At 35.6% G+C, this 26,579-nt stretch overlaps 4 protein-coding genes and 1 pseudogene across 7 annotated transcripts in view; 2 read left to right on the top strand and 3 right to left on the bottom strand.

Moving 5' to 3' along the window:
- Ids (iduronate 2-sulfatase) overlaps window positions 1-17,933 on the bottom strand; it is a 56,178-nt gene extending 38,245 nt beyond the window's left edge. The window contains exon 1 of the mRNA XM_066296460.1: window positions 17,929-17,933. Coding sequence (XP_066152557.1) covers window positions 17,929-17,933 — 5 coding nt within the window. The remainder of the gene's footprint in view (window positions 1-17,928) is intronic.
- Window positions 5,439-12,637, top strand: Ppt1 (Palmitoyl-protein thioesterase 1). Its single transcript, XM_066296466.1, has 7 exons — window positions 5,439-5,683; window positions 8,567-8,690; window positions 8,878-8,991; window positions 9,049-9,207; window positions 12,006-12,144; window positions 12,231-12,368; window positions 12,425-12,637. The coding sequence occupies exons 1-7, from the start codon at window positions 5,563-5,565 to the stop codon at window positions 12,551-12,553; spliced, it is 924 nt and encodes a 307-aa protein (XP_066152563.1). The 5' UTR covers window positions 5,439-5,562; the 3' UTR covers window positions 12,554-12,637.
- Window positions 12,776-13,891, bottom strand: LOC136346879 (uncharacterized; annotated as a pseudogene).
- Window positions 15,070-19,446, bottom strand: LOC136346920 (mpv17-like protein). Of its 3 annotated transcripts, none has more exons than XM_066296474.1 (6): window positions 19,251-19,446; window positions 17,047-17,203; window positions 15,872-15,960; window positions 15,703-15,815; window positions 15,372-15,650; window positions 15,070-15,311 (listed from the first exon to the last, which is right to left on the bottom strand). In XM_066296474.1, exons 2-6 carry the CDS (start codon window positions 17,173-17,175, stop codon window positions 15,307-15,309), a joined length of 615 nt encoding a protein of 204 aa, XP_066152571.1. In that variant the 5' UTR covers window positions 17,176-17,203; window positions 19,251-19,446; the 3' UTR covers window positions 15,070-15,306. The 3 variants fall into 3 exon arrangements, with proteins under 3 accessions (XP_066152571.1, XP_066152570.1, XP_066152569.1); XM_066296473.1 differs by adding an exon at window positions 18,159-18,314 and having other exon boundaries at window positions 15,070-15,650; window positions 19,251-19,444; XM_066296472.1 differs by having other exon boundaries at window positions 15,070-15,650; window positions 19,251-19,443.
- Window positions 19,447-23,012: 3,566 nt separating this feature from the next.
- On the top strand, window positions 23,013-25,819 carry LOC136346915 (uncharacterized). Of its 2 annotated transcripts, none has more exons than XM_066296465.1 (5): window positions 23,013-23,154; window positions 23,216-23,646; window positions 23,702-23,825; window positions 25,164-25,385; window positions 25,442-25,819. In XM_066296465.1, exons 1-5 carry the CDS (start codon window positions 23,097-23,099, stop codon window positions 25,705-25,707), a joined length of 1,101 nt encoding a protein of 366 aa, XP_066152562.1. In that variant the 5' UTR covers window positions 23,013-23,096; the 3' UTR covers window positions 25,708-25,819. The 2 variants fall into 2 exon arrangements, with proteins under 2 accessions (XP_066152562.1, XP_066152561.1); XM_066296464.1 differs by having other exon boundaries at window positions 23,028-23,154; window positions 23,210-23,646.
- Window positions 25,820-26,579: the final 760 nt, after the last annotated feature.

Raw genomic sequence — 26,579 nt, 5'->3', positions numbered from 1 at the left:
TGTCGAGTTATGTTAGTGACGTTTTGTGCTTTACCGTAACTTTTTGCGCTCTGTGGTAACAGTGAAAATGGACGTACTTGTGTAGTGGAAGCAATGCAGGGGGCAAAGGGAGGTGCGTGAAATGCACCCGAACAACTTTATATACAGGGTTGTTCAGATTCGACGCTCGTCATTGAGGTCTCAGTGACTATAAGAGATACGAGGTGGATTAAGTTGGGGCGAAGTTGTGCAATTTGGAGCTCAATAAAATGCCCTTTCAAAATTTGGAAAATTCCGATTACTTCCGGAGATATCCGTAAAAAACCGAAATTTTGAAAAAGCGTTTTTTTTCTGATGTTATTTGAAAATATAATTAAAAACGAATGGTACGTTATAATTGCCACTTTTTATCTTCTACAAAATAGTGAAATCATATTTGAAACTTGACGTTTAGATTTCCTGCAACTTGCAATTTGATGAAAATATTTTTAAAAAATTATTGTGCTTTGGAAAACAAGAACAAGGATACTATGGAAACAATTACTGTCACAAATATAATTGATACATTAGTTATCCGAGATATTTGAAGTGTGATATCCCTTTACTGTGTTCAAATAAAAATGAGTTTTACGAATGAAGAAAATGAAAAAAAAAAAAAGTAATTGTTTCCATAGTATCCTTGTTCTTGTTTTCCAAAGCACAATAATTTTTTTAAATATTTTCCTCAAATTGCAAGTTGCAGGAAATCTAAACGTCAAATTTCAAATATGATTTCACTATTTTGTAGAAGATAAAAAGTAGCAATTATAACATGCTAATCGTTTTTAATTATCTTTTCAAATAACATCAGAAAAGAAAAGAAACGCTTTTTCAAAATTTCGGTTTTTTACGGATATCTCCGGAAGTACTCGGAATTTTCCAAATTTTGAAAGGGCATTTTATTGAGCTCCAAATTGCACAACTTCGCCCCAACTTAACCCACCTCGTATCTCTTATGGTCACTGAGATCTCAATGATGAGCGTCGAATCTGAATAACCCTGTATACTTCAGTCGACATTTTCCTAGAAAAACTCTAAATTTTTTATGGTATAAAAAAGGTAGTTTAAAGTCGACATCTGCAGCAGTCCACAAAAAAAATTCACTAATAATGTATATGCGCGACTCGAAACACGTCGACTTTGCAATTTTTAATTACATGATAACGTTAAATTCCTACATTTATAATAATCATTAGAGATATGTAGGTTATTAATTAGGGTCATCCGGCCTTAAATTTTTGGCGGGTAGATTCAAGTAATTTTCAAAATTCTTAAAAACAGAGGTTCACCTACGACAGGCGGTTCCTCGCCCATTATAAATTTTAATTTTATCTGGCGAATCGCATATATCGTTTTTTGTTTTTTCTCGAGGACAGAAGGAGACACCAGACGACTACTAGAGACCTAAAAGTTTCTAAGCGAAATGGAAAAGTAAAAATTTTGTATTTCAGAGTCTGCCAACGGCGCACCGCGAAGAAGTTTAGGAGGAGAAAAAGGGGATGACCCCGGAAAAAATATCACCACGTAGATTATCAAATCGTCCAACATTTCCAATAACGTAAGTTCCATAGAGAAAAAACTGGAACATTTCTCAAATTTGAAGATCCTGCAGATAGGTAAGGAATGGTTTGACAACCTATATGAACTATTCAGTAATAGAACATACTACAGAATTCCCCCTTGCACGTGATATTTCGCAATATCCTGCAATTAGACCGGCGACATCCTGGCATATACGAAACTGACTTGATTTTTGGTTTTGAACCGCTTTTCCCTGAATGTCTTGTTGGTCAAATAATTGGAGCTAACTGTTCACACCCTGTATTTGGAAAACTGCGCGTTTTCCGATACACGCTCATAGGATTTTTTTTACGCTTTGTATATCCCACAACGTTATAATTGTCTAAATTATCTAATTTTGTTATTGTCATCGAATTATTTTTAAGCGTATTTACAGCAATAAAACAATTAGGTGCGTGTTCCAAAAGCACCGAAAATCAAAATACATTTGCAATCAGGGATATGTTCCTGAACGAACTTACCTGAAAAAGTTTGCTTCCTCTCGGGCTAGAAGATATTGAACAACTGATTCGTGAAATAGTACACTGACTAATATGGTTGTTATCAAATTTTACGACTTTCGAAATTAAACACGTTTTTCTGCCATAAAACTCACTTATCTAAACAAAGAATAACTTATGGCTTCTATGTGTGCCGATCGAGAAAAATCGGAGGAGTCGTACCTGGTTATCAGAAAGTCACCGAATGTGACGATTACGTCGAGCACACGTAAAGATAATGAATGACTGGAACACGTACAGGAGAACTGAAAGAAAAATGCGCTGGCGGTATTTGTTTTCATAGTAAAATAATAAGGAATATGAGATTGTTTTAAGCTCATTAAGTTCTGACGTAACGTTTGAATGGGTCCCGACTTGGAAAACACGTAAAGCTCATTCAGAAATTTCAACTGATTCGATGTTGTTCTCATTTCTCGGCAAAAGCTGAATCGGTATTTTCACTTTCAAGAACCTTTCAGGAAATTGAAGACAACTGAACAAATTCGCTCATCATTCATTTTGCTGATAGCTCATGGCGGAATTTTACTTTCGTTCGGAGAATCTCCCAGTTCAGTCGCTTTCAATGACCAGGAATGAGAGAGGCGGAATAGAAGTTACAGAACGTGATTGAGATTTTCGAGTGCACGTGCACTTGTACGAGTGAACTCTTAAAAAATTACTGCAATATCGTAGGGCCGATGGGATTGCGAGTGATTATTACCCCTCGGTGCGCATTCATTGCTTATCTTATCAGTTATTTACTTAAACTCATTTGCCATTTGATCGTTGTCGTTGTCCTTAAGTTGGTGATGCTGCTAAATATAACGTAATTAATTTTCGCAATTGTTGAAAACGCTAATTAGGTCACTGTAATGTACCCTTGGGCTACGCCTATGAATTTTCACTACCTTAGTGGTATGTCCAGGATGGTCATATGTCGGGAACCCATTATCTTCCAATAAGGGTCACCCTTTATAAAACTTTCACTCCTCTTCCTCGTCAAGACAAAAGTCTAAAGTATCCACATTTTGCTAAAATCAGACTACAGCTGCAACACCCTCGTAAATTATCCTTTCTTACCATTGTCTTGACTTTACGGGTTAAGAATTTGGAAAGTTACCATCTGTGGGTTATCTTGCTTATTGCCTAAAACCGGAGCACGCCTATGGGTACTGACCCCCATTTTTTAGTATTTAAGATACCCCGAAGATTGTAACAACCCCATTTGTTGATTATGACGATACGAATGATATAGCTCGATGCTCCCGGAATCTTGTGAAATCCCGCATCCTTAACTCTCTCCATTGAAATGCCAGTTAAAGTCCAAGATCTTGAGTTTTGAAACGATTCAGGGTTGTGTGTGTCATAACGAGTGGAATAAAATCTACTAAAGTGTTCCCGAGTTTTGTTTCGCCAGTTCCATTACAGTCACCACTGGATTGTTCATAGTCATGGAGCGTCTTCAAATTAGGTGAATCACGTTAAACAGCAGCGAAGTCTCGGATCGAAGAGGACGCCATTTTTCTATAGAAATTTTAAACGTAGTTTTTGATAGAAGCACGTAGGGCTGCGTTGGGTCTACGCATTGAAGTGATGATAAAATATACGGGATGACGCGTTAAGCTATGATGCAAGAAATTTGCTTTTTTTTTAAATTGGATTTACGTATCTCGCCGGTCCATGCCGAAAAAGGAATAAATAATAATAATATTGGGCTCGTGAGGTAAACGTCTGGACTCATTAAGAATAAATATGACTAGATGAAATAGACAAAAAAAGGGGAAATGGGGGATACGGACCACATAGGAAAGGGGTCATTAGTTAGTCTTTGCATAGACCTTGCCCATGCAATACAAAAATAAAATACTGCTCCAGTTTGTATTAACAACTTGTACCGTTTTATTATCCACTCCTTTTCCCTCTAAATGATGCACTCTGTATATTTTTGCATATTTAAGTTCATAGTCGAAACCTTTGCGCAGTTGATAGAGCACTTGCGACACTTAAAATCGAAGGATTATGACGCGCATTTCAGTTGAGTATCTAAAAAATCCATTTTCACACTTATAAAAATAAAACCCAGTTAGAAAATAAATATTTATTATCTCATTAGCAAAGTGGTATTTAAAGATGTGCAAATTGTCCTTCAGACACTAAACATGTTTCGAATCGCCGAGGTACACACAGGGTGTCTCGTATTAGCAGGCCAATCCTTTACCCGTTGATTCCTTATGCGAAAATAATCAGACTTTCGTGATGGCACTTTTTTTCTTTGGCGCACTATACTCCTTACACAGGGTGTTGAAGTTAATTAAAAAAAAAATTTTGTCAATAACTTGGACATTTCTTAACGTATTTTAATGAAATTTTGCAGTGATGTATAGTTCGATTAGGCCCCCCTTTTTGTATGATTTGAGTAAACAAATTTGGAGAAACAATGGGGAAAAGGGAGAGTCGTGTACTTTCGTACTCGTTACCCAGCTATTCTGATACTATTATATGTATTTTTCCATTAAATTATGTTTTTTTTCGGGTTTTCCAGGCCGTCCTATAATTTTCAAAATATAAAAAAATAAAAATTCATGAAAAACTAAATAACTTTTATATTGACCTTTTTTTGTTAACCTTAAGGTTTTTGATATAAAGTAGTACCTTACACTAGAAATTGGTAATTTCACTCGAGCCTTTTCTGGAATATTTGGCCGCTATCATATTTTTGAACGACGCTACGTGAAGGCTTGAAATATCTAATTCTATCACACGCACATTTCCTAACATCAGAGTGCTTACAAAGTTGGCAATTGCGTGACCCTCCAACGAGTAACAAATTCATCGCAATATAAATAACGCACATTTTTCTGACTGTTTTTCAAACTGGTGATTCAATCAAGTGTTATGTGTTACGTTATCTCAAAAAATCATTAAAATGCTAATTTAGTACGTGCTAATTGGTGTTTACGCACTACACCGAAGGAAATATTTATTACGGAAACAATTGAGAAAATATGCTAATTGAATATTCCTGTGTTTTTTTTACGTAGAAATCGAGCACCTTTCAATAACATGGAGAAGTGGTTGCATCAAACATTTACCGACGTTTCATTAAAAGAGATGTTATTTTTGAATACAAGACATAAGAGGCCATGGCGGAGTCCATTCTTGGACTTCACTTGCTAAGAAGGGACGATAAAAGCGTAAAAATCAATGTCGTATTTAGTCCCTCTAGACCATGGGCACGATTATTAATTACACATAAATTAAATTTCCTTCGACATCTTTGAATCAAAATTATAACAAAAATGTCGTATTATTAATAAATCCCTGATACTCGGTATCGCCATTACACTCCGATAAGCCACTCGTAATTACCACCACAAGTACCACAGACGTGCACTCGAGACAGAAACCACTTTAATATTAAACCAATTGGTTATAAACAACAATAAGTTTATTTGCAGTACTACTTACAAAACAGTACTGCAAAATGTCGGCCACGAGCAATAATCATTCACCATACTTGGTGTTAGTGTTGACAATTTTAGGTGCATTTCTTTTGGGACATGGGTGTGCAGAGCCCACACCAATCGTCATGTGGCATGGAATGGGTGAGTTGCACGTTTTTCGATATCAAGTTGGAATTCTCATTAGGTACTTTAATATCAATAACCAAGGTCAGTAGAATGTTTTCTTTGTTGTGTGGCACTGACCAGGACTAGAAGAAGGAGAGTTTGGACATAGGAAGACACACACATATATACATATATAAATGTAATCATATGCAGGGTGTCTCTAAAAAATCTCTGTAAAGTTCTACCACAGATTTTCAAGGCGAAAATATGACAATGCAACCCAATTAACATTAGTCCAAAAGTGGACGGTTTTTGAAAATACGGGACGTGAAAGTAAAGTTAAAAAAAGACAAAAATAATAATTACTTAAGTCATAAATAAAATTAATAAATAAAACTAATAAAAAACTGGTATGGTCAAATAACAACATGAAGATTTAAAAAAATATAAGAATTGAAGATTAATACAATGTTTTAATTTTTTTCATCTCAACTTATCAATTTTGTACAGATCTTTTACAGACACTCTGTAGATTTTTCATATATACATTACATTCATTCAGGAATAGTCTGTAGCTCAAATGGAATGTGGTTTATAATAAATTCATTAATCAAATAAATTACTCCAAAATTTTATTTATTCTATAGGAACATACATAAGATGTTTTACTTGTTTTGATTTTTACAGAAAAATTCTGTTGCATGTAATGTTGCAGAAGATGTTTCTCTATGCAACAATGCGCTTGAACAGCTTTGGACATGCATCGGGACCCCTGGGCAAAGGGTTATACCTTATTCAGTTTGGATTTTCTTGTCTCTTAGATATTTTCCGTATCTACTACCTTTTCCGGTTGTTTGTAAAAATATCTAGAAACACACATGATTTTCATGTAAGCTCCCACTTGCATTTCCAGATTTCAGACAAATTACTGTTACCATACAGTGGTATTTTTTTTATCCATTAGATAAGAAATTACATATTGATATCCACAGTTACTCTCTGTTTAAATATAGGTACGGTCTTATCTATCAACCGTTGTTAGGTCAGGTTAGTTATGTCGACTGTATGTTTTGATGCAAAACGGTTGCGTTAGGTGATATTTGTAACCATAAACTAATATACGGTTTATTGTTCCCATAGATACCATACCATACCATAAAATACATTTTTTTTCCGGTGGCCAATGCTTCTGAGTTATTACATTTCGAAGTTGTTCTATGTTATCATTTTTCATTATTAATAATAATTAAACAATTTTTATAATTTTTATTGTTAATAATTAAATAATAAAAATAATAAAAAATCATAACATGCTGAAACTTTGAAGTGTCACAATAAGGAAACAAAAGACCTTCCAGCAAAAATTTTATTTTACATTTTTTAACGAGAACATCAAACTTTACACGTTCTCACGTTCTTTCATTTTTGGCCTCGAGTTTTGACTCACCATGAATGCGTGATACCGCCATGAATCTCCTGAATCCTAAACAGTAACTCTCGTACGGGGCATGTAGAAACTGAAAAAACTTCATCCATGCTTGCTTGGCATCAATTAGAATTTGCTATATTAACTACTTAATGTTAATGACCTAGAGCTCACATAAATAAAAACTTCATTGAGGAAGGTAGAGGAGGATACCTGAGGAACATATCCAGAAAACAACTGAGGAGCGAACGTTCAGCTGCAAATGTATAGTAAAAGAGTAGATAAAAAACGGAATGAGAAATAACGGAGAAGATAAGAAAGAGTCAAAGTACGTGTTTGTAACGGAGCAGAAAACGAAGAAAGAGTGCAAGGTGATGTCCGTGTGATGGGTGTTCCAGAAGAAGAAAATGGAAGTTTTACACACCATCGTGAAAGCACCACCTAAAATAGAAAAAGTTGACTACGATTCTTTGGAATGAATAAAGGGTGATTTACTGGGAAACCGTGCAGATTTCTCAGAACGAAGTTGCGATCAATTCAAACCTTTGAAGGGGTTCATTTTTGATATTCAATATGAATTCGTTATAAAAACAAGGAGTTTCTATTTAAAAAATAAGAATTTTTGCAATTTTTGAATGACAGTTTTGGACTATCTTTTTGAGCATCCTGTGCGAAGAAGCATGATTTAACTCACCGATCCAAGAGCAGTGAAGTATTTTGTAAATGGTATAAAGTTTCATTGCAAAATACTTGTTTATTTGCGAAGTTTTAGAAAATACATTAATGGTTGCAACTATAATTTTTTCGGAAAATTTTAAATATCTCGAAAACTCTTAACCTTAAGTATAGAACATTATACATGAAAAATGTTCATGATGCTCCGCAAAATCGGAATTTAATGTAACATACAAGGTATTCCTTTTTAAGAAAGCGATTTGACATTTATTTCTGGTATAAACGGAAGTGGTATTTTCATGAAAATATTTTTAATCAATAGATCACCTTCTAAATATCACCTGTTTCCTAGTCATAGTTTTCAAGATACTGATAGAGCCCCATATTCGTGGGACACTCTGTATACTTCCTTGGTAAATCTATAGTGGTTAGCATCAAATATACGATAGTTACAACATTCTGGTCACTTTCGCTGATTTCTTACTTTGTTGAGAACCAAACTGGAGAACATCATTTACCAATATCTTTTTAGTTGTTTGTTAGTTGTGTAGTGTTGTTGTACAAACTCGTAATACTTACTCTTTCAAATGCCGATGTTTTGCTTGAAAGTGAAAAGATCCATGTTCCTTTCAATTCGTAAAAACTTCTACCGATTTCTATAAATTATTTTATCGTTTTACATCTACATACATAGATTATAGACGATTTGCGGTTTTGTGCAAAAACATTATTGAATTTTAATGGTGAAGAAACTTTGTAATTATGAGTTTTCCTACACAAGTGTTGTAGCTGATTGTTGTTTTATTACCCAAATTTAGGCGATTCCTGCTGCTTTGATTTTAGCCTCGGAGCCATAAAGGAGAAACTGAACAATTCGATACCGGGAGTCTACGTTCTTTCTTTGCAAATTGGAGATTCCATTATCAAAGATATGGAAAATGGGTAATTAGTTACATAGTATGTTTCAAGTTGTGCATATTATGTTCTATCGCACATATGTAAATAGTATGTGTTACAGATATTATTCTACCCTAAAGACCTAAGTAAGATACTGATGAGCTTCTAATATCTGAAATGGTGGTTTAAGACACTACACAATTAAGCATAACACAGCAATTTCTATTTTCAGATACTTTCTGCATCCAGATAAGCAAATAAAAATGGCTTGTGATATTGTTAATGAAGATCCGAAGCTCGCGGGGGGATTTAATGCCATCGGGTTCTCTCAAGGAGCACAATTTTTGTATGTACTGTTTATGTTTAGCACACGCTGTAGATTTTCCTTAATTTTCATGATTAGGCGAGCTTTGGTGCAAAGGTGTTCCACAGCTAAAGTGAAAAACCTCATTTCGGTCGGAGGACAACATCAAGGCGTATATGGTTTACCAAATTGTGGTGCTTTGTCCAATAACACCTGCGATTATATTAGGAAGTTACTAAACCACGCTGCTTACATACGGTAAATATTAGCAATTTTTATTATACAGTGTGTAACATTTAACCTTGAATATCGAAATACTTCGATTATTAGGCATCCTATAAAAAGATGTTTAGTATCAAGGTTTAATTACTCTGAGAGGGAAATGTATTGGTGCTAAAGTTGATTCTCATCAGCCTCACATGTTTGCGGGGAAGGGGTTAACTTTTCAGTTTCAAATAGAAACCCGTTTTTTATAGATTCAGATAATGCGGCTAAAAATGAGAAAAAATTGTTCGAATTTTTTTTTCGATTCATGCTAGAAACCACTGTAATTAACGAAATTCAATTCGTACCTTAAATGGTAACATCCACAAGAAAATCTATGGGACGAAAAATTCTGCGGTAATAAAATGTGGCAAAGAAAGAATAACGTAAACAAATATAATTTTACACCCATAAACACCCTCTTAGAACACTTCCAAACATAAACCCTATCCTAACATCTTATTTCCTTACCCCCTGCGTTAGTCCCTCTTACACAACACCTAGTTTAAGAAAAATTGCAAATAGTGAGACTCCAAAATGAAATTGTATACACTCAAGGGCAGAAAGACCAAAAGGTCGATAGCCTATTTCTGAAGAAATAAAAATTTTGTATATATATATATATATATATATATATATATATATATATATATATATATATATATATATATATATTTTATACATTACATTTTTAATACTGCTTCACGAGAGAGTATTTGACCATAAAAAAGAAAATAGAAAGGGTTTAGGTGTATGGAGAAGCACTTAAATAATGCCGTAAATTTTTACGTTCGGCCTTTTCCTGAAAGATCACTACACCGGACTTCTTCCTTTCGTGTGACTGAAGGATTTAATAATGAAGGGACTGCAAATCAGATGAAAGGAACTTGCCCAGCTACTCGGTGTGGAGCAAACAATTAAATTACAGTCCTAGGTGCTGTGGCTTTTAATCCCTAAGTGAGCATAAAAGAAATATCAGGATTATTAAGAATTTTTCATGCGAGTGTGTGGAGGATGTACCACTTTAATCCTTATTCGTATCACATTACAAGAGCTTCATGAAGCAGATTTTCAAAATCGTTTAAGCTTTTGTTGTGTGTTATTCTCCGACGAGACATCATATACAGTGTGACCCATTTGCTTTGGAGTCGGCCTGTAAAAAGTTTATTAATTGTGCGATTTAGCTCGACTTTTTTTTAACTGTAGAGCTACGATAAACTGCACATTTTCAGCAAAAATGGCCTGATTGACATAAAATTCAAGGCGTATTGTGACAGTTTCTAGGAGCGAAATTTTAATACATCATATTAGATATTTTTAGAAAAAATCTGTGCACGCCACTGGATTGACCACCCCTCAAAACGGACCTGTACAAAATTTGATCGAAAAATTTTGAGTAATAACGGTTTTGTAGAAGAATTAAAAATGCACACTGGGTACTTACTCACATCTTCCTATACTTTCTCTGGGTATATTACGGTCCAAACAAGCCATTCTAACACTATTTCGGAGATTGTTGTTAGAATATTGCAAAATTTGGTTGTTATTTGAAGAAAAAGTCCACGACGTCCATTTTGCCTCGTTACTTCGACTTACTGGTTCTATCTGGATGTCTGATTCTGTTGATTTTTGAATTCTGCCGCAGCTTCTGCTGCCGAGCGCACGTTGCCGCCAACAAGACGAACAATTTCTGTTTCTTCTCTTACACTTAAATTATCCATAATTACAAAGATTAATAATTGAATTTGTATTAAGTACAAATGAGTTCTAATATCGTTGTTGATGTTTGTTGCGTTTGTTTGACAGTTGAACACTTCACTTGCTCTCCATAGCCCACTATGAATTTTTGAAGATAAATAACTACTGAGGGCGCATTTTTAATTCTTCTACAAAATCGTTTTTACTCAAAATTTTTCGATAAAATTTTGCACAGGCCCGTTTTGGGGGGTGGTCAAGCCAGTGGTGTGCATAGATTTTTTCTAAAAAAATCCGTAATATGATTTATTAAAATTTCGCTCCTAGAAACTGTCACAGTAGGCTTTGAATTTCATGTCAACCCGGCCATTTTTGATGAAAGTGCGCAGTTTATCAAGCTCCATAATTCAAAAAGATCCGGGCTAAGTCGCACAATCAACAAACTTTTTACAGACTGGCCCAACCCAAATGGGTCACACTGTAGAAATCATGATACTGGTAATAGGTTTAACGTGCATAGTTGGAGTGTTGAAAGTCCGCATTGCCTTCGAGAAGTCGCGCACCAGGACGTTGGTGCGGTGTGGAATCATTGGCAGCATACCTATAGGCCCCTACATAATTGCCATGCAACTTGAATGACGAAATATTTTGGAAAATTAACTGCCCATATTACTTCAGCACATAGACTTAGAAGTGTGTTAGAATTCTGCGGTGGCACGGGAATTTCTTAATCGCAATTTTAAAGATCCATGGATAGACAGATCTGATCCCCTAAATTGGCCTGCTATATTTCCAGATCTTACTTCACTGGATTTCTTTTTGTGGGGATATCTCAGCGACACATCAGGATATGATTCTGCGAATTTGTAAAAAAATGGAGGTTGGCATTTGAAATTAAAAAATTAACACCCACTCCGCCCATATGGTAAAAATTAAGTTTAGTACCTATACATACTCCCCTTAGTGTAATTAAAGCTTGGTAGTAAACATTTTTTTATAGGATGCCTAGTACTTGTGATATGTATTTGGATATTCCAGATTAAATGTTACACACTGTACATAAAGTACGGCTTACTTTAGCACTATTGTGTGTCTAGATGGGTACAAAATGCTTTAGTGCAAGCAACCTATTGGCACGACCCGCTCAACGAGCAGGAATATAAGAACTACAGCAGTTTCTTATCGGACATCAATAACGAAAAGGAAGTCAACCAAAATTATGTAACAAATCTGCAGGTAAGCATTATTATCCAGTGAATACTTACATAAAGTATGGAACAAATTTAATTTGTTTATAACGATAAATTGAACGGTCATGATAGGCACTGGACAACTTTGTGCTAATCAAATTCAACAATGACACAATCGTCCAGCCAGTGGACACTGAATGGTTTGGATTCTATAAGCCTGGCCAATCTGTGGAATTGCAGTCGTTGGAGGAATCTGATTTATATACTGAGGTATTATGCCTGAACGCATGGAAATTGAATTATGTGAGGTTGAGTTTTTGTGGTAGGATCGACTGGGATTGAAGAAACTCAACGAGAACAAGAAGTTGAAGTTCCTGGCCACCTCAGGAAACCACCTCAAATTTGAATGGGCGTGGTTTGAGCAGAACGTCGTTGCGCCATACTTGAGAGACTGATACAATTAAACCAAAGTTGAAAATGTGTAAAAAAATATATCGAAATAATATATATACGATATAAATATACTGTTGTAGCCCTTACTGAATTGTCTTTTATTTAATATACTATAAACCTTTTGATTTGAAAACAAAAAATTAGTAAGGGTAGCTGGATGAGGGTGGAAAATTTGAACATTGAAAATAATGCATTTAATGATTTTTTTCTTTAATAAAATTATACCTGTTTAACTATTTTTTTAAATATCGGGTTTATGGAAGTTATTAAAGTGTTGCAAAACGCTTTAGAAGAGCTGTATTATCTCAAACCAAATACGTTCCTCAATACATTCCTTAACATATACGGTACCTCTTAGAGTAACGTTCTTGCAAAATACCTAAGTGATATTAACATATCTCCCTTCCACATGCGTTTTAACGTAGATCCCAATTCTTTCGCTCTCTACAGTCGAATCTTAAAATGATACATTAAGAATAGTGTTGAGGGTTACAGAGTCATTACTGAATCTCACGGAAATGCTCAAATCATGACTACCAAGGTGGTGTCAATTCGAGACTGTCACGTTGACTCCTGTAATAAAATAACAATTTATCCTTATTATTTGCTTTAAGCAATCCCTTGTTAGGTACTGTCAGTTACTTCTTACCGCAACGTAAGGTTGCACAACCGTCCTGATTGGATCTGGAATTGGAAATAACCACATTGGTAGGGTTCCAGACGTCAAAAGTATCAGTATTATTGCCTTCTTTTCCTTCTCCAGCCACACTCTGGTAACAAATTTTTCTAAATAAGGGATGTAACTTACAGGATCACCAGCAGGGTTATTGGTGTTCCTATTAGTGGACACGATATTGTCTGAATTGGTAATCTGCACGACATTTTTGGGAGTGTTAATCACAGACTCTTCGAATGTTTCAATTGTGAAGAACTGTGGTGTCGAGTTGTTCCAACCTCCTTGTCCATCCCAATAATGCAGCTGTAAATCTTCGATTACTGAACCCGTGAAGCCATAATCTTGTATCTGATAATTATGTTGTAGATGTGAAGTACTTTACCAGGCTCTCCTCTTACAGCAATTCCAGTACCACTCATATTAACAAGAGGTCCATCCCAATTTTGACTTCCAAAGGAGACGTTTACTCTAAAAATTACTTCACCCTCTTTACGGTCAAATTTAACTTGAAGGGCACTCCAGCGGGTACTTTCAAATTATCTAAAACTATTTCTCGGTACTTCAAAGATAATTCAACTTCATAGAACTTTGTCACTACACAATGTTTTGCAACAAAATGTTGAAATAACGTGAGGAGACTAAAGAGGAGAACAATTATTGACATAATAGCGATAAAATTTAAACTAGAATGAAATTTTGTAACTTATTTTTTTTTTTTTTTTTTTTTTTTTTTTTTTTTTTTTTTAGGTGAATAAGTTAGTGAAGTGTCGTCTCAATTGAAGTGATTTTTAGATTTGCGTCGGTAGTAAGTACGTACAGGGGGGTAAATCAGCAAATTTGAGAAATGAGTGCACGACAGCACTTAAACCTTGAAACAGAGTGTAAGTTTATCGGTAAATACGAGACAAAAAAATTATAATAAACATTTAAGCAACACTTGAGAAGTGCGACGTAAAGAACGAAAATGAATTTTGACACCATTTCTAAAGACAATAGAGATACTCACAATGGAAGGACCGATACCAGGGAAAACAGGAAAATATTGAAGATTTCAGACAATCCTTTTCAGAAATTACCATCCAGGTTCATTCAAGAAGATTTTACTGGAACATCGACCTGCAAAACAGCAGTTTTCATAAGTCCCTGTGAAGATATTTGAGTAAGGCATTTTCCATTTCCAACTCGGTCACAGTCATATAGTGGTAGGTAAACTTGAAGGCTCGTCCTCACACAAGTAGGAAATCGTCACATTGGCTGACGCCGTTATGATTTTCCTCAGCCGTAGATTTTCCAGTATCACGTGCCTTACTTATTTATAGTATGTGCACTCAATTGGATTTGCTGTTTTAAACGCTTTGAGAAACTCTGGCTAAGACTTAAATTTTATGTAGGTTTCCAGAGTGCATTGGTCACAAATCTGGAAATTTTGCGGGCCCGTTACACATTTATGTCACTACTTCACTGACACAAGTGGCAAGAAATTTTGTTAGTTTTACATTTAATTTCTTTATTTCTCGCGAACTACTGAATCGATTGCAACGAGGAAGGTCCCATAACAAAGAGAATTCAAGTCCTTTTAAAATAAGATATCACTCACCCCCCTTTTTCCATTTAAAAATTTAAGGGTGACGGCCACTCTTTCCTAGGGGTTGGACCGAAGGGGTGCCAACATGTAAAAAATTTGTCTCCTTGAAAACTAAGGTTGATGTGTTCAAGCATATTTTCATTTGCCCATTTACAAGGAAAAAACTCAGTGGCAACTTTTCGATGCGCCCCCTTGTATGTTTTGTATATAGATATTTTCTACTTTAATTGCAAGTTAACACAGTGATAGGTATCCTCTTGATGTAATAGCCCAATTTATTTTAAAAATACATTTATAAATGTTTCCTCCGTTTTACAATATCGATGTAACATAAGAGTACGCTAAACAGAATGGTAACACCATTAGTGTCGCATATTCTTTATCGTAACGGTATGTTAAGATATCAGAGCGTAATAAGGCAAGTTTAGGATGTTTTTGTTCTGGCGCTAGATTGACGTATTTTGCATGTAAGGAATACAATACACCTTAAAAAGTCATTCTGGAATATTGCCCGTTATCAAAAAAAAATTATAAACATTTACTAATTATTAAACATTACCGCTTTTAACGTGTTCTACGTGCATTGTACCATCGTCGCCTTTAATGGGCTCAACAACTTGAAACTTATCAGAAGTATCCTGACGTTTGAACCAACACAAAATGTTAATCCAGGCGAATGAACAGCTACCAACGTACGTCACTCTGTACAGGCTGGGAATCACCGAGAAATTTATGGCTTGCGCCGGAATCCAAAACAAGCAGCTTGCAGAGAAGGTGTTGACGAATTTCGTTTTGCATTCTTCCAGAAGATCCGGTTTCCTCTCCAAGAAGCTCATTGCTGCAATACTCGTAACTAAGTGACCAAATTAAATTAAGACATAAGTACTTACTGACATAAAACACCACCAGGAGTTGGGGTGTGAAGAAGAACTGGTCAACGAACATTTTCTTGACAACAATTTTCATGGTGTTTCCAGATAGTTTCATGTCGAGGTATTTGTACCTGCACGTTTTAAAAATGCCCATTGCGATATTATGCAGTTGCTATATAATCGTTACCAGACTGATAGTAAGGGACCTGCTACTGCAGTGCCGTAAATGGCATATCGCCCTATTATGTCTTTATCCAGAGGTTGTGGAGGTTTTTCCTAGGATGAGGACAAAATATAATTAGGAATCTACCTGCATGGAAGATTTACTTTCTGCGCACGAAGTTTCAAACTGGAATTTATAGTGTTTGCCCAGAAGTAGGTGGTTGTTAAGTAATATAAAATTACATAATGGAAATTTGCAAGCAAGTACGTTTTGCCGCCATTACACTGGTTGCAATTGATAGACAATGATGTTGAGTATAAATAATTACAAGATAAAGCCGATAGTAGAAAAAATTAAGCTCATAATGGGATTTAATGGAAACGTAAGTCAAAGTCGATATATGAAATTCATAAATAAAAAGCCTCCTCGTTTTTGGATAGAACAATTGTAATCTCCATATTTTGCAAATAATTAGTTGCCAGAAAACCTGAGGGAGGGTATTTCCCCAGCTTCTTCAATGAACGTAATCACTGTGGGCGTGAATATAAGGGACCCTGTTAGGGTTCATTCCAGCTGTTCATCAACCACTTGTAGTGACGCAACGGACCTCTGATCGAGCGCAGGTGAAGTGTAATGGTCCATTTCAGAGAATCCACAAGCAAACCATTCTTCAGGAATTGAGGTGCCAGAAAGTTCCAATTTTTTTTTAACGTGGAGGATGCGTCAAGTTCATTGGGCCGCAAAATATTTCTTAATCATTCACACTTATTTGCAAGAATAAAACGTATTTAGAAATAAGGAAATTCTTATTTATTGTTAATGTCTTTTACCAAATGTCCAATTTCTACGCACCTGCAGATAGTGCCTTTAAAGTCGAACTGTCGAAAAATGAGCAAGTTTTTATCCATTTGTTCCATGTGTTGGTCTATTTAAGGCGTTCCTAATTTTGCTTAATTTTTTCAATTATTTGCTTCATTTTATCATTTTGCGTGGTACTTTAGTCCCTATCTATCCTTAACAGAACCAATTGTAACTAGTGGAATAGCTGTAAAATGCTCGCAAATTTTCCTTTTGCCATTTCACTGTTTACTTCCTATTCATGGAATTTAGTTTTGGGTCAAATTTAAAACTTCTGAACTTAAACTGGGGATGATTTCTTACTAGAATTACTTAAATTAGTGTAAACACTGTACTCCTACCAGTACTTTCTTGTTGAGTGTTTGCTGGGATGTTTCTGCGGCAACACACAAGGTTCCATAGACGATGGAGTTTCCAATTATTGGGTGTTTCTCCAAAAAGGAACGAAATATTGTTCTCAGTTTGCTCATTTTAAACTTCGATCAGTTCCTCCCAGATCTGTTCATGGAAGTTAAGAAAATGTCATGAACGAATACTTTGTATGAGTTGGAAAGAAAGTATTTACTTTTACATCATCTCTAGACAGTCAAGATGTTTTCGACACCTATTAGATACATGATTTTTTATTTATGTACTTTTGGGCTGACATGAATCAATTTACTTTGTGCAAGGAAGCAACACGGTAAGAATAATGTTCCTATTTATTCTTATTCCTCCCTCTAATAGATGTCAATATGAATTTCTTATGAATAGTGATTGGGAGGATCGAGATTAAAAATGTATACTTAAGCCATGATAATATAAGTGGAGTCTACATCGCAAATTTTCAAAACGATCCCATTAAGAACGAATAACTAACTCCCAGTAAGGTAATACTGAACAGCCAGTTTGTTCCGCCAATGTCCTGGAAAACAACTTTACTTTTCGTTATGACGCGGTCATTAGAAAGTATATAGACGAATGCTTTTGTGTTTCTATTCACCCACATGGTCCTATTTCATGGTAACATTAGATTTTACACTTGTATTTCTACTTTTTTCAGTTATCTTCTTTCTATTTTTTAGTCGAGTCAAGTTAAAAAGGAATGCCAGTCTTAATATACAGGGTGTTTGTGAAAAGTCTGTACAAAATGCTACCACGTATTCCTGGGGTGAGAACATGATGATTTAACCTAATTTGTCTAATCCAAAAGTGGACGATTTTCGAAATACAGGGTGTCACACAACATTTTGTGTAGATAGCAGCATTACCAACAAAATAGTTAATTTTTTTCGATTTTTAAATCTTAACTTTGACATCCTGTATTTCAAAAACTGTTTACTTTTGAATTAGATAAATTCAGTAAAATCATCATGTTCGCACCCCAGGAATGTGTGGTACGATTTTGTACAGACCTTTTACAGACACCCTGTACAATTACCCAATTGATGTTTTGATATTTCATGAAACTTACGTTTTCTTTTCTTGCGAAGTTTTTAAAAATTTGGTCTTCAGAAAATGGAAATTGTGATGATATTAGTTTTGCGTGGTCAAAGCGGTCAGATTATTGCTATGGTACGTGTGCTAGTTGATTTAACTGCGTATCAATGGTTTGGCCAATATAGGGTGTCTGGAAAAGTTAGTACAAAACGTAAGGAGGTGAAACTAAAGCTAAAAATAATTAAAATAAGTTCCTATAAACGTTGGTCCTATAGAGCACTGTTACTGAGATATGACCTTCCAAAAGGCCCTAGCATTTGGATATTTAAAAAAAAAACTTACTCATTAAGAAAATTGATTAAAATTGTGCATCGCGGCGTGTAAACAAACGTCTACGTGTCAGAAAAAAAAGAATTTTTAATTTAATTTTGGAAAAAGTCTCTAAACTAAAAGTCTTCAAAGATTAATTGTGGTACGAATTGCACATTCGTCAATCCGTTCATAGTGTGTGTCGTTGAGGCTCAATTAACAAATAGAGAGAGTTAGAGTGTTAGTTTTACAAACTGCTTTCTCCATTCGTTTTTAGTGATTTTTATATTGTATGTATCATTATTTTAACGTTTCTTATAAATTTTTTCTGTATTATTCCTCAATGTACTTGATTTTTATGTTCAAATCTTCCACAGTGTGTATTTCGATGCTTACACCTGATGAAAACCAAAATACACGTCGCCGCGTCTTCCGACTGTAACAGCGCTTGCCGCCTAAACTAGCCTCCTGCCTTAAAACACTAGTGAAAAAATAATACTATATTTTCCGATATCTGCCAAATCGAATGTCAATAACACGGCATGGCAATATGCGGGTCGTGCATTAAATCTGCCAGAAAAAAATACTGTCAGGCTACTTGAGTTGTGATTTTTTCTCACTGAACAGTATCTATACGATAACAGTGTTATTCGCAAGATAAATCATCACTGACTCGTGTAATTCTTGACTATACAATTGAGCGCTAGTGATAACGTGGCGCAATAAGCCTGCTATATCGCACACTTTCATGTGACCTGAATATTGATATACTTCTAACCTTAAATATACAGGGTAATAAAATATTGGTTCAACATACCTTCCAACTCAGAGCTCTAAAGCTTAAGCTGCTAAAAGTCACTAAAAACAAAGTGTTATGGTGAAACGTGTCCCATTTTTGATTATGATGTTAGTCCTGCCTTCGTTATTTTGTTGGTTTAACAAGTCAAATTGAAATAGATTAACCTCGCCGAATAAAATACATACATTATTGTATTGCGCCAAAGCAAGAGCGCGACTAGCGCGTATCATGTGAGTTATTAGTCTGTACGTCTGTAGACTCACAGCATGCATAACATGCGTTGGTTTTGGTTTTACGACATACATAGTATGTAGATATAGCAGGTAGAATACGAGTTTTGATATTCCTTCAGATCCTTACACCAATGAGTTCTACTAGAAACCCAGCCCGTCTGCATCAATGGCATAAAGGTGGTGCTATTGCCCGAAGGGTGCGTGAAAACCCAGGAACCCCAACAGTAGAGAAACGAAGTGGGTCCTAGCTCAATAACGTTAGTGCGAACGGAGTAATTATATTCGTTAACTTTAACGTTATTTTCGTCAGTGCGAAAATTGTTTAACGCACGTTGTGCGCAGATCATAAGAGATTTTGAATTATGAATGAAAAAAAAAAGATTTATGGTCGGAGGATTGGAACCCCTTGAAGGGTTGAGGGCGTGCACCATTGGCATCTCTATCATACCGATGGTATGTGGGAGTTTTCGGTTCGATGCGGTATATGTGGCGCCGATCTACATTTACACATCGTTAGTGCAGAATTTTAGATTATTTTTAATTAAAAATTCATTGAATGTTAGAATGAACAATGAAACAACCTCATATTTAGAAATTATATTTTATTTTTTTCAAGTGATTGCGTTAATAATAATTTTAGTTGTTCACATAGGGATAAAGCGGGAAAGACCATTCCAAATTCCGCTAGATTTATATTATCAGAAAAATATAGCGAATTCGTAAATCATTATACTCAAAACATCCACCATTTTGAAAAAAGGCATTCCGTTCGTATAACGGAAGAAGTTATCTGTAGACGAGGTTGTACCAGTAAAATCCTCTGTAATATATCTATCGGCACTAGTTGTACACTCATTAAAAATCATAAAATCATTTTCTACAAAGAAGGATGTGGTTTTTTCGGAATGAGCATTTAGAGCTCCAACAATATTTCCATTATTGAACTGGACTAGAAGAGAGGAAATATGAAATTTCCTAATTAGTTTAAAGCTACGCCCACCAATAATAAATATTTAATGATAATTGCTAATTCTCCGTTTGGCTTTTGATGAATTGCTGTAATTTCATCGAATTTTGGTAGAATCGATAACATTGAATAGATAGAAACATATTTTGTTGTTCTTGTTGTTGTTATTGTTGTGGACATATTTTTAGGCGTTTCTTATACTGTAAAGGTGTTATATTGCACTTATATCGTCAACATCTAATATGGCGTCATTGTCACGATAATACGAATACATAATGGAAGTGGTTACACTGGAATGAGCCGAGCCTAAAACATCTCCTATTTCGTGGGATAAAGTAAACAGTAAATTTAGCCGACCATTAGAAAATTTATCATTTAAATCATAGGGCCAGTTTTCATTTTTATCTAAATGAATTCCGCAAGTGTTATTCGGGAATGGAAAAAACCACGCCCCAACGGACTACCTTTTCCATCAAATACATATGTAGCCAGATACATAGGCCTTTTTGACATCTATAGGTGCTCGCATGGTTTTTACTTAAAAAAGAAATTATTATATCAGAGTTTTCAAAAACCCTAATGAGCGTTTATTTAGATACACTCTACCCCAAATTTGAAATTCATCCTCAGCAATTTTCTATGCTTCGTTCGTAGAACAGGGCCAAGCACATGCCCACTTCAGATTCAATTTAGTCCAGTGATTTGCTACGAAGAAATGCTAATTTTTTACAGTATCAGGTGCATCATATCGCGGTATTTTCTGTACATTTTCCGTTTCCGACTTAAACATGCCATCTACAGGCAGTTTGCAATATCCCTGAAAGTTAGCTAAGGCGTTTGATGCGTCCACTAAGGCATTATTGGGCGCGTTTAAGTAAAGATAACTTAACTATGATATTCGCTTCGGTGTTCACGGACCTATCACAGATTAACAAGATCAAAGTTGTTATAAATTTCATTGCTAGTAAGGGAATGAAGGAAAAATGTTTAACTAATAGATTTATATTCATATAGAATGGAATGAAACGCGGTAATTATAGAATTGATTGATTTGTAATTAGTAATTGTATATAGATGTCATAAACTGTTTTACGAGTCCAGCCAGGCCCTTAGATAACATCTTGATTTCCACTTGTACAGTGTGACCCGTTTGTCTTGGGGTCACTCTGTAAAATGTTTTTTGATTGTGCGATTTAGCTCGAATTTTTTTTTAGAGTTCGATAAACTTCACATTTTCAGCAAAAATGGCCCGATTGACAAAAAATTCAAGGCCCAGCGTGATCGTTTCTAGGAGCGAAATTTTAATAAATCATAGGGATTTTTTTAGAAAAAAACTGCACGCCACTGGATTGACCACCCCTCAAAACGGGCTTGTACAAAATTCGATCGAAAAATTTAAAGTAATAACGATTTTATGGAAGAATTAAAAATGCGCCCTCAGTATTTATTTATTTCCAAAAATTCATATGGAGAAAAAGTGAAGTGTTCAACTGTCAAACAAACGCAACAAACATCAACAACGATATTAGAACTAATTTGTACTTAATACAAATTAAATTAATAATCATTACAATTATGGAAAATTAAGTGTAAGAGAAAAGAAATTGTTCGTCTGGTTGGCGACAACGTGCGCACGGCAGCGGAAGCTGCGTGGCCACCGAGATCCCCGGACTTAACTCCGTTGGATTTTTTTCTTTGGGGTTTACTTCAAGAAAAAGGGAATGAATCAAAACCTCAAAATTTACAAGAACTACAAGTTAGAATGATCCGTTCTTGTGTGACAATGACTTCACAGCAAACGCGAAATGTAATTTTGAACATACGCAAAAGGAATGACGAGTGTATTGGAGGAAATGGTCGCTTGGTAGAAGTTACAAAAATTTAATTGTTTTTTGTGATGTAACTTTAATTTTTTTTCGTTTTATTGGTTCTGTATAAGCCCATGACTAAGTTGTTATAAACTATAAATTTTTGAAAATAGGTAAGTACTGAGGGAGCATTTTTAATTCTTCCGCAAAATCGTTATTACTAAAAATTTTTCATTAAAAAATCAATCTTTTGCATATCGAATTCGGTGATCGTGTTGTCAGTCGGTTTCGTTTATACAGGGTGACCTAAAAACCAATTATTCTTCTCGAAAGCTGAAGTTGCAAAACGACAGTTTTTACGACATAAAACCTCATTTATTAAAGTCTAAAGTTAGAGGTGTCCGATTAGTTTTTAAAAATGAGCTTGTTAAACTATTGCAATAAACTCTAGTATCTTTTGCAGTCTTGCGTCCACTCCTGGCCCTGATCGTATTCTTTCACGTGTCTTTTGTGAAAGACCAAAATCGAGACCATTTTCGCAGACTTTTTCGGTCATATGATTCCGCAAAGGTTTGGAATCGAAGTCTCGACGCCGATGGGTGAGGTGCTAAGAACGATGTTGAGGTGTATAAACTCGTTAACTCTTAAGTATTACCACTTAACTCACTTTCTCTATGCATTCTAGGAAACTCAAAGATGTCAACTATCGATAACAACAAATTATGTAAATTTAAAATGTTCAGTTGATAATTGTTTATCTTAACAAGGTCCTTCAAGTTGCATTATTTTGTATAAAACGAAAATTCATAATACAGATTCATTCCAAGTCTGCGTTTTCGCTCTAGACAAGAAAACCATGAGAGGACTCTTTTTAGCCTGTGTGGTCAGCTGTGTCCTTTTCCAGGGAGCCACGAGTAAGTTTGCACACTTTAATTACTGAACGATCGTTAAAATTCATACCTACACCAGTATTAGGTTGTGTCGTAACTGATTACAGCCGCGTTTCCATCGCTTTGAAAATTTGCGAGACCATTATTCTGGACAACGTCTACATACCTGGAGGCGAAACTTTGAGGCTCCACTTGAGGGATGGAGCTAAACTTTATTTTAGAGGAAACACCACTTTCGGCCATTATGCGTGGAGTGGACCATTAGTGGAAATCACCGGAACAAACGTGATAATTGAGGGGGAGGAAAACTCTATATTAGACGGCCAAGGACCACTTTACTGGGACAAACATGGGGAATGGGGCGTTCTCAAGCCCAAGTTCTTCACCATTCAGCTACATAACTCGTCAATGAACAATATTCACGTTTTGAACAACCCTATTCAATGCGTGAACTTATTCAATTCTTCGAATGTCCAATTGGCAAGATGGGTCATTGACGCTTCAAGCGGAGATCCTGTAGGTTTTTGCTGTTGGCCTCATTATTCTTCATTGATTTTGTCTTGTTGAAAAGGAAGTGGTGGGTGTTGATAACGCTGGAAATAACACTGATGGATTCACTATTTGGAACTCTACTGATGTGGTCTTGTTAGATGGAGTAGTCCACAATCAAGGTGACTGTGTAGCTCTAAGATCCGGTAAGTTGACCTCTAGACACCAGTTAGGGTATTATAAATGGATGTGTAATTGGTCGGAACCTCTTTTAGCATTAGACGAGAGGAAGTTAAGCATGAGAGTGGGTGAAAAGAACACTGTGCATATTTTATAATCACGGGAAAGGGGGCGTGACTCCAGTCTCACGGCAGATTCATATAGATATTTTCCTTAGAGAACGTGTGAAATTCTCAAGTGCTCAAGTAATAAATACTTAACAAATGGCGCATATTCAATTTTCAAAACTCGATATTTACGAGTGGTTTACGTTTCGCATGTAATTTTGACGTTGATAAGACGAAAAATGTCGTTAGAGCTACATCTCTCATTTTTCGAGAAACGAAGGCTCTATCGAAAAATTGGATAAAAGCTCCAGGTCCAGTGGTTAAATCCTTCTGGACTTTTTCCTTCTAGAGTTTAAGTAAAACGATTCTTGTTTCAGCGAACGTTAAGGTCTGGAATCTTAAGGGTATATGGAACTTTTACAAGTGCAGGTATATCGACCCAGTCAGTGTGGATGGTAGTCAGAGAATATCGGTATTCTCGTTACATAATATGTCAATATTCGTTACGAATATCATTACAGGGCGTCTGTAAAAGGTCTGTAGAAAATCACATATTCCTGAGAATATTCATTACGTACGATTTATTAGGTAAAATTGCATTTTCAAATAGTTCATGAGGTGTTCAACTGTACGAGCAGTTACTGCATTAGAGGTTCGGCAAACTTTAAAAATCAAATATCTCAAGAAAAGGTGCCTGTAGAGACTTCTACCAAGAGGCCCTTTTTCCCTGAATCACGTAGGAAAACACAAATTTAGTCATACATAAATTTTATACCGGGTGATAAAAAAGTTATGCCCTTTTCATCGAGCGCTGACAACGCCCTCTACATTGTGCATCGAAAACGTGAACGGATTCTGACTTCTCACCCCTAAAAACCCCCCGATACAATGTTTTATGTAGATAGCACCTTTACCAACGAAATAATTAATTTTTTTTAATCTTACCTTTGACGCCCTTTTGGATTAGACAAATCAGGTTAAATCATCATGTTCTCACCCCAGGAATATGTGGTAGGATTTTGTACAGACTTCCTACAGACACCCTGTATATTCTGAAGCATCACTTGAATTCCATGTATGTATTACTGGGCCATGTCATACTTATGCACTAAATATTTGGATATACTTTTCAATTTCTCGTTACGATTTTGTATAAAACTTTATCTTCATGTGGTGCATGAATACCTTAGAAAATCATTAAAAAATGCGCCATTCTGTACCTTAGCGACCACTCAATGCTATACCTGCTATTTCTAGGATGCAACATATTGGTTGACAACATGATCTGTTATGGTGGACGTGGTTTAACCATATCGGTGGGATTCAGTGACAACATATTTGCGTACAACCTCCTACAGAATATCACAATAAAAAACTCGATTCTTGAACGTGGGGAGAACGGAATAAATATCAAAACTCGTGTAGACGGGGTCATAGGCCTATTGCGGAACATCACTTTCGAAAATATCAACTTCGAAGGTGGGTATAGTGGCTTGAGATTTTACCAACGAGGTGACAATCTGAATGTTTTCCAGGACCAACCAACTATGGAATTAATATAGAAGAAAACTACATGGACCTGTCCCCAAATTCTACTTTATCCAGTAATGCCAAGACCAACACCCTTATATTGGATTTGAAGTTGATTAACATTATTGGCAGTGTCGAGCTAACAGCAGTTCCTATCCATATACTGTGCGTTGAGGATGGTTGTTCCGAATGGACTTTTACCAACGTGTTGGTTACAGGTGAAAAGAGCAACGAGTGCAATTTCGAACCTGAAGGTTTCAAATGCACTTAATTCTCTTATCGAGAATATAAATTGTTCTTGTGAGCACATTGGTGACTTTTACTTATCTTGTGTATGTAAAATATTGAGAAATACTAATATAAAATAAAGAGATGCAAAAGCACACACCTGAGAATACCCCCAGAAGTACCTGACCTAATGCTCAAAGAAAAAAATTACAATTGGAGAATATTACATTATTTCTCAACATAGTCTCCCGTGACATTGATACACTTTTCCCGGCGATATTATACAGGGTGGGCCAATGAAAACGAAACAAGACCGGCTTCTCATACTTACCACTCAAAAAAAAAAAAAAATCGCTAAGACCCGTCGATTCTTATTTCGAGGGGAAAATCTAATGCGACCATTGTCAACCTTGCCGCTTCCGACCCCTTGGCGGGGGAAGGTGCAACCCTTAAACATTAAATGGGGTTAGGGGTCAAGTGATGACTCATTTTAAAGATCATCGAATTCTCTTTTCAACGCTGTAGAGTTTTTTGAATTTGATGCTGTAGTTTTCGAGAAAATCACGTTAATGCGAAATCGGTCATTAGACGAATGTAGCGCTTTTGTAATTTTTGTAGCTGGTACCATTTTTACTTAACAAGTGCTTTATGGGTTTTTTTAAATCATTCTTGGACCAACTTGATGCAAAGAACCATTTAATGTTAGTTTTTCATTACTTAATAAAATGCATTTACTATCTACTTTGATATTTTTTAAAGAAAGAAGCATTTTACACGCTAAATTATTATCGATGATTTGTACCAATATCGATTCTTAGATGATTCAATCACACGACAAACAAGATATTCGAAATGCTGAATAAACTAATCACCAAGTTAACTCGAAACGAAAATTGTCCGGCAATATCTTTTTCA

This window comes from Euwallacea fornicatus, chromosome 25, assembly GCF_040115645.1.
Source record: "Euwallacea fornicatus isolate EFF26 chromosome 25, ASM4011564v1, whole genome shotgun sequence".
Classification (NCBI taxonomy): Eukaryota; Metazoa; Arthropoda; class Insecta; order Coleoptera; family Curculionidae; genus Euwallacea; species Euwallacea fornicatus.
The sequence above is the reverse complement of the archived record's forward strand: the minus strand, read 5'-3'. Positions and strand labels throughout refer to the sequence as shown.

What these genes read in the sequence shown, in the direction of transcription:
- Ppt1 (XM_066296466.1), top strand. Translation starts at nt 5,563, where the DNA reads ATGTCGGCCACGAGCAATAATCATTCACCATACTTGGTGTTAGTGTTG. An exon ending in TCTCAAGGAGCACAATTTTT is followed by an intron (nt 8,992 to 9,048) that starts GTATGTACTGTT and finishes TTTCATGATTAG; the next exon opens with GCGAGCTTTGGTGCAAAGGT. An exon ending in AACCACGCTGCTTACATACG is followed by an intron (nt 9,208 to 12,005) that starts GTAAATATTAGC and finishes TTGTGTGTCTAG; the next exon opens with ATGGGTACAAAATGCTTTAG.
- LOC136346920 (XM_066296473.1), bottom strand. Translation starts at nt 17,175, where the DNA reads ATGAGCAAACTGAGAACAATATTTCGTTCCTTTTTGGAGAAACACCCA. An exon ending in GGTCCCTTACTATCAGTCTG is followed by an intron (nt 15,816 to 15,871) that starts GTAACGATTATA and finishes TAAAACGTGCAG; the next exon opens with GTACAAATACCTCGACATGA. An exon ending in CCTGGTGGTGTTTTATGTCA is followed by an intron (nt 15,651 to 15,702) that starts GTAAGTACTTAT and finishes CGAGTATTGCAG; the next exon opens with CAATGAGCTTCTTGGAGAGG.
- LOC136346915 (XM_066296464.1), top strand. Translation starts at nt 23,097, where the DNA reads ATGAGAGGACTCTTTTTAGCCTGTGTGGTCAGCTGTGTCCTTTTCCAG. An exon ending in ACGCTTCAAGCGGAGATCCT is followed by an intron (nt 23,647 to 23,701) that starts GTAGGTTTTTGC and finishes CTTGTTGAAAAG; the next exon opens with GAAGTGGTGGGTGTTGATAA. An exon ending in CGAAAATATCAACTTCGAAG is followed by an intron (nt 25,386 to 25,441) that starts GTGGGTATAGTG and finishes AATGTTTTCCAG; the next exon opens with GACCAACCAACTATGGAATT.